The sequence below is a fragment of the Athene cunicularia genome (assembly GCF_003259725.1).
Source record: "Athene cunicularia isolate RWA chromosome 17 unlocalized genomic scaffold, athCun1 chr17_part1, whole genome shotgun sequence".
In the NCBI taxonomy this organism is placed as follows: Eukaryota; Metazoa; Chordata; class Aves; order Strigiformes; family Strigidae; genus Athene; species Athene cunicularia.
Genome location: NW_020799122.1, coordinates 11,498,287 through 11,505,855, shown reverse-complemented (window position 1 = coordinate 11,505,855; position 7,569 = coordinate 11,498,287). Strand labels below are relative to the sequence as shown.

The window sequence follows — 7,569 nt, the reverse complement described above, 5'->3', positions numbered from 1 at the left end:
TGTTCATTTTCATCCTGTTACTTGTAATAATTCCATAGGCAACTTGTCCCTTCCTGCGTGTGCTCCCTCTGAACGCTCACAGGAGCTCCTCTCCACCTCCTTTAGCCAGAGAGATGCAATTAGAGATCTGATTCTTTCCTCAGTACAAAGCAGCAGTCCCAGCCTTTGAATAACTCATTGGCTGCTCTTTTACTGTCTTTTTATCAGTAACTTGGTGCTGTCTACAAATGCACATAGCATTCTCCGTGAAGCACAATGTCTCAGTCACCCTGCTCCTGTGCAACAGTACGTGCTGGCTTGCCTACCGCAGGGTCCAGAAAGTGGGAATGGTCCCTCAGACTGGGAAAGGCTGAGTGGCCTCATCCACCAATATAAATGTATATGGGAATTTCTTCTCATACTGAATTTTCTATGTTATTGCAAGCAGTTGGAGAAAAACAAACCAATCAACCTGAGACATCTCACTGAATACTGTATTAAGTCAGATACTACAATTTAGAGCTCAAGCAATATTCAGAAGTGTCTCCCCTCTATTTTCAGTCATTTCTGAGCTTTGAGTATATCTGCCACAACTTCATTGCAAAATTCACAGAAGGATCATGACTCCCTGAGCTGCTTCTGGACGTATTCTCTGATCAGCAGGGGAGAACACCCAGGAAGCGCAGTTAAACCAGTGCAGGCAGTTCACATGGATGCTTAAACCAATTTATGTCAAAGTTAAACTGGTTTAACCAGCAATTAACAGACAACTGAATTAGACAAAACCTGAGCCCACAGTCAGTTTTCACAGAAAGTTTTCCAGATTGCACTAGTTCACATACAACCAAATCAGTTTTCTTATAACAGATACGTATCTCTGACAAAACGGAAGTTTACTTCCATCTAAAACTGACCCAAATGCAAGACACCAAGACCATCCTGCGAGTCAGAATACAACTACTGTCTGCTGCTAGAGACACGGGGAGAAGAAACAGGCACAGGAGACAATCCATGTTCTCCACCGACCCTCCGACTGCTGTACTCACACATAAACAACCGTCTGTTTTGAAGAGCTCTGTCTTTGCGTACCACCTTCTCAGTATTCTAGTAGCAAGGATCTTCAGAGAGGAGTGGAAGGCCCTTCATTCCTTAGAGTTTATCTTCTGTTGGTGCTTGCTCCCCACCTGAAGATCATAACCCCTCTCAAAGCAAACTGTGAAGTCAGAAGTCTGCAAGGTCAGGCACAGAGTAAGCAGCAGAAACACATGAATGCCTGGAGGACACATATGCTGTTTTTGTGTTTCAAAACATTTCTCAAGTGCAAGTAAACAAACAAGCAGAAGGCAAATTCCTAATATGACCTACCAGAGGATGATCCTAATTCTGAGGACTTCTCCCAGCTCAAAGGGAGCAGAATCTCATGACAGCTCTGGCCAAACTAAGAGACCTTCTCCTCTCCAGTCTACCATCACAGGATGGGCAATGCTCCTTATCACACAAGTGCTGCTCCATATCACTGAGCCATCACAGAATAGAATCAGAGAATAGTTTGGGTTGGAGTAACCTGGCAAATAGCTTCCAAAATTCAGACCCTGGTAAAGAACCTACGCTCCCTAGAATGCAAATCCAAGTCTTGAAGAGGGAAGGAGAAACAGGAGCAAAAAAGCTTGGCATTTAGGGTAAATACATGTGCTCCAGATGTGCTTCTCTCCTTTTAATGAAGCATGTCAAACAAAAGTCAGCCTGTGAGCGAATACAGCAAGAATATCTCCTCTGAGCTGAACACCCTGTAACCATGTTTAACAGTCAAGAAAAGCTGTGGCTTCTTCCACTGAGTTGCTGGAGAAGGGGACTGGCCAACAAGCTTCTCTTCTCACCCACTTTCCAGATTGCTCCTTTTTAGGGCTTTAGGTTTTATCTTGCTTTTTCAGCTGCTAAGTTGAGTTTTTAAGTCTTTGGGAGAATTTCACCATCACTAGTGCAACTATAACCAAAGTTGCCTTGGAGGGAACAGTTACTCAGATAGGGGGGAGGGCCAATCCGTCCCTCTCTTTTGAAAGCTCCAGATCTGATGCTAAAGCCACACTGTAAAAAGGGGAAGGGGAGATGGGCTGGGACGTAAGAGTGGCTGTGGCCTTTCTGTTTGCATGCCCTGGCTGTCCAGCTCATTGCTGTGCACAGCCCTGCATCAAATGGGTGCACAAATTACTGCAATTTTACCTCATTCTCAATTTCAGAGCTTTAAATCTGTGCTAACTCTGCTTTGTCCACTTCCCCACCCTTAATGCCTTGCAGACAGACAACACAATGAGCCTGAGTTGGCAAATCACACAGAAGTTAGCAGCCTGTCCCTTAGCAAAGGGGTGTTGGGTTTTGGAGCTTTCTTTTCAAAGGAATGCGAGGGTTTTGCACATTTGCCTGAGCATCAAAGAGCCTCGGAGTGGCTCTCGGGATCTCAGGAAAACCAAGGAAAAAGGTCTAACATATCATTATGAGAAAGAACTATAAATCCTGTCTCCAGTTCTGCCTATCAGCTGAGCTGCACAGTACACACTGTAGCCTCAAAAGCCAATTTTGCTTTGGATTCATCCTCCAGCTAAGTTTTCTTGCTGCAGGATACCTTGTGCTTTTCAGTGGGAACAGCAGCACAGCACAAATGCTTTTTAATTGGCACACATCTCACTTATGATTTTTGTTTGTAGTTTGAGATTTAGTTTTCGTTTGTTATACATTTCTCTTGTACTGCAAGTGCAAACAGATGTGTAGACACAGGCCCAGCTGGTGGCTGGGCAGGCAGGATTTGTACGGGACGAAAGAAAACCAGCATGAAAAAAAGTTGGCCCTACAACCAATACGACCATTTGCAAAAGCCACTGCCAGAGAAATAAGATGTCCAAGTGCCTCTGCCTTGGCAGCTCATCTTCAAGTGCTGCTACCCTGCAGCTGTCAGTGGGGTTGCAGACTCTGTCTTTTAAGATATCCATATGCAAAACTTAGATTTAGGAGACAACTAGTTTTGCCCTGATGCCTGTAACAGTGCTGAGAGGTCAATCCAAACGCTACACTCAAGCTAACAGTAGGTCCTGTTTCCAGGCTGAAAAGGACAAGACAGCTGGGTGCAAAGAGCTATCCTTAGTGACCTTGACCCATGGAAGGTCTCTAGCATGCAAGCTGTGCCCCATGGCATGGAAGCTGTCAGTTAGTCCCTGTCAGGTTCAAGGCATCTGCACACAAAGCCTGAGATTGGGTTTGCCATTTCTCATGTCTTGGGACTTGCAACTCCTATTACAACCAGAGATGGGATGGGCAGATAGATCTTGGTTTAACATCTGTTCAACAGCAGCACTTTGAAGAGGGCCCCCAGTCTCGCCACTGCATCGTCAGCAACACCACCCTTGCACTGTAGTAAGTCCGTCCTCCTGAACCTCTGATACTGCTCTGCTGCCACTGTGCCTGCAGCCCCCTAGCACACTACTGGAAGCAGGAGAGACTACTTCAAAAATAAGAATTTGCTTCAGTTTGCTTCCAAGATACAAGTCCCAGTGATGAAAAATTGTTTGGCACCAGAAGCTGGGAACTGTGCAAGAGGCAACTAACCTGACAGCCTGCAGAGATCCTGTCCAGCAGCCCATGAACTGTGCCTGTGGGCACTGGACACAGCAGAGCACTGACCTTGGTGGATAGCAGAGTGACTGAGATGTTTCTGTGTTACGATGATCTCTAATTGCATTTGGGGTGAGCCAGTAAGTGTGAACCTTGTTTAAGGGCCCATGGCCTTCCCAGCCAGAACAATTCAGCAACATAACAAGTAGTGTAATGCACTGTAGGTATTAAAAAGACATTCGTGCTACTAGAAGAAACCATTCCAAATAAAATGGGAAGATATTCTTTGCACTCAATCAGGAGCACTTACATTCAGAAGGATCTTTGAGCCCATGCACTTCTCTAAGCTTCCTTCAAACCCCAGTTTGACAAAACTGATGATCTTTGTTCCCCTGAAAAATCATACACCTTGGTTTGTCCTTGGCCTTGTGAAGGTTATTTTGAGTGTGTGTACTGAGAAACTTTTTTACAAAAAGCTTAGGTACAAGGGTTCTCAATGGCAGCTGGCACACCTGGCAAGCTAGCTGGTGGCCCACAGCCATCTGTGCTGCCACTGCTCACTTGCTTTTCCTGGTTTCTAGCTTTCCCATATAAGCAACTGCTGTGGTTCCCATAAGGATATTATTTAATTGCAAATGGGCTACTCTAGAACAAGTTTGAGAACCCCTGATGTAAAAAAATTCACAGAGAACTTAATTAGCACTGGGAATTCAGAAAAGAAGTTATGCTGTAAAAAAATAAATCCAAGAAATGTAACAATTACACACATTTTCTGCCATGAGCTGTTTCTCTTTGTTTTAAATCAAACTTATAATCACTAGCTAACATGTTAAACTCAAAACCGGGAGTGGAGACAGAAGAGTAACTTTTGGTTTTTTTGAAAAAACATGTATGAAACCGTTAAAAATGAAATTAAAAAACTCCTTAAAGTCTCCCTTCCTGATTTCTAAAGATATTGGTGTTCATAAAACACAGCTGCCCTGATAATATGCACCATTATGTCAAGAAGGCTGCAGACAAATGCCCTCAAGGTGTACAGTTATTCAAAGGAGCAAAGTCCAGTGCTGAACTGGTCTGTTCAATGTAGTCTGATTATCCATGGCAAGATGGCCCAGGGGACAAGAGGAGAGGTGGGGTGGAGGAGAAACAAAAGAAACTTCAAGTCACTTTAGATCTCAGCTGCCTGAAGACTTTAGAACATGAGCCTCCCATTCGTCTGCCCACTTGAAAACATTAGAAAGTCTGTCAAGTCCACACACTATCTATGGAAAGGAGCACGTTCCTGGCAGAGGGCTGTCTCTCTCACGTGCTCAGCTTTCCTTTCAAACTTAATTTTATATATATTTATATTTTTATATATATATAAAAAAGCACTTGGTTTCCAGGGGCATTCATAATGAGGTCCACAGTGTTTAGAACTTAAAATTCTTTTTCTTTGTTTGGAACAGTGTTTTAAAGTTTTGTTTTAATTAAAAGACAGTCTTAAAGCATGTTGGACTTCAAAAACATGAGTTTGTTCATGTCTTCTGGACTGAGTAGCCGTCTCCTTTTGATTAAGAGAGCCTGCTCACACATATTTACACATTCGCTTCTGGCACCAACAGCAGGCACTGCTAGGAGCCAAAAGGCTAGCTTGGCTAGTTTTGTATGCTTTTGGGTAACACACGACCAGTACTGAAACAGGTCAGGGGTGGCCTGGAAAAGAGGTTCTTGCAAATAATCATAGACTTCATTTTTCCCAAACCAATCTTCTTCCTGAGCTGCTGTGGCTTCCCCTGCTGCCCGAGGCTTCTTGGTTGAAGGTTCAAATTCTGTTTCTTCTGCCCAGGACTCTTTCACCTCATTGATCAACTCACAGACCTTGCCAATGATCTCTTCGTGCTGGTATGGTGGGACGGGCCGCAGCTTCTGCTGAGGGTCTAAGATCATGGCTACCTTGTGTGCCGAATGAACTTTGAAGTTCTCCTTCAGCGCCTCCAAGAAGAGGTGGCAGAGTTTGCTGACTACGCCAGCATCGTTAGCTTTGGAAGTGAACAGTTTCTCCAGTTTGACGTAGGTGGGCAGTACCAGCTGCAAGGTGGGCCGGCTCTCATTGCTCAACTCAATCACCGCCTGTTTCACCGGAGCCAAAATGGCTGCCAGGTTGCTGAGCAGGTGTTTGTTCAGGTTTTGGATGAGGTTCATCTTCTTGGCCCTGCTGTAGAACTCGCAGATCTGCTCGTAGCGCTCGTGGACAAGCAGGAGGGAATCGGTGACCGAGTTCCAGCAGGGCGGGGGTGAGGTCTCTTCCAGGGAGCCAAAGGTCTCCTTGGAGAGGCCTGTGGATCCTGCCAGATCTTCACAGACATTCAGGAGCTCGATCACTTCGTGCATATTGCGAGCCTGTAGTGTTCGCTTGTTCAGCACACTCTGCACTACTGAGTTCAAGGCACAGGCCGAACAACGCAAGCACATGCCTGCCTTGGAGAACGCAGAGGAATTGACTTTGCAGTCTGTGACATACACCGTCCTGATCTCTGACATCACAAACTCTGAGAGCACGTTCTGTACCCAGTGGTGGATAAAATCACCATTATCTCGAATGTCTACGCCCTTAATTCCCAGGACGTAACTCTTGATGTGGTTGCCTTCCACCTGATAAGCTGTCAGGATGTAGCAAGAATCGGGGCCGATGCTCTGAGAGTGGCAAGTGACACCGATGCCAAGGCAGGCATTGCTGCCCAGGGCGCAGGTGACCTTCACCTTCACTTGGTTGTACATCCGAGGCAGATGCTTCAGTGCCAGTGTGTTGAAATTGCCAAGGATTTCGGTGACAGAGAAGGCACCATAGCGAGCTCCACTATCCACCAGGGTCTGTGCTAGTTTGATGAATTCCTTCCCACTCACCACGCTCAGAGCCCCCAGGTCAGTGCACATCACCCTCAGGAGCCTCTCGGCAATGTTCTGCCGCTCCTTCTCTGGGATCGCGCTGTTCCCTACTGAACCACTCGCGGATGCTGCAGTGAAATACAAGGAGGGAGAGAAAGTACCATATGAGCATTGCTCCTCTGCAACAGGAGAGAGGAGGAGGTCACAGAACAATTCTCAGAGACACCCAAAGAGGTGGACCATGCCCAGATGATGGGAGAGACATCTCCAACCCTGGATTTCTTCCCCCAATGGTTTCTGGAGAGAGGAACCTCCAGACACAGGCCTTGCACTTCCTTAGAGCAGCTCGAAGGTTATCTGCATGCCCTCCCTGGCGTGGGGACTGAGACAGAGCACACACTATCTACTCACAATCCAACGCATTAACCAGTGGCATCTCCATAGTGTTCAGTGAGGAACTGCTTAGATAAGTTATAATCATGTGTGCTGTTTGCTACCCATATCTATGGGCTGGTGTCACAGCTTAGTCAGCTGGAAAGCTGGACATCTTTCCATTTTTGTGATTTGAGCCTTTTCTTTGAGACAGTTATTTTAAGAAGGGTTGCTTCAGTAAAGCACACAACTTCCTCCACCATCTCAAACAGCACTGAAGCCCAAGTTTCCATTTCTTCCTCTGATTTCCAGCAACCTTGCTATTTGTGACGGATTTCAGGCAACATGAATGTAATTTTTGGCCACACCAGAGCACAAAAGCACCATGCTTTTGTATCATCCTTCCCCCAGGCTGCTCAGCCCAAATGCTTTGGAACTGATTTCCCACAGGGCTGTATTTGGTCCCTGCCAGCACAGGGAGTGACAGGTTATGCCTATGTCACACCATGATGACTGGATTAGTTTTTTAACCCCAGGCCAGGAAGTCTGACCTTGGATCAGAAGCTAACTTCTTCCAGGAGTTCCCAAATGCATCTTCCTTACAAACCTTTCCAACTGCCTCCCCAGGGTTCCCAGTACTTTTTGCATACGAGCGCTCCTGTACGGGAATGGTTGCTCTGCTCTGCAGGGTAGTACATGAATTACACATGAAATCAAGCACAGTTAGGCGAGGACAAGGGCCTTGTG

The 7,569-nt window shown here is 46.0% G+C and overlaps 1 protein-coding gene across 7 annotated transcripts in view; it reads right to left on the bottom strand.

Annotated features, from left to right (window-relative positions):
• The window catches only part of ZNF618 (zinc finger protein 618), a 91,656-nt gene continuing 84,087 nt past the window's right edge, over positions 1-7,569 (bottom strand). For all 7 annotated transcript variants that reach the window (XM_026860200.1, XM_026860203.1, XM_026860202.1 and 4 more), the window contains one exon: positions 1-6,578. In XM_026860200.1, the coding sequence (XP_026716001.1) occupies positions 5,065-6,578 (1,514 nt within the window). In that variant the 3' untranslated portion in view covers positions 1-5,064. The remainder of the gene's footprint in view (positions 6,579-7,569) is intronic.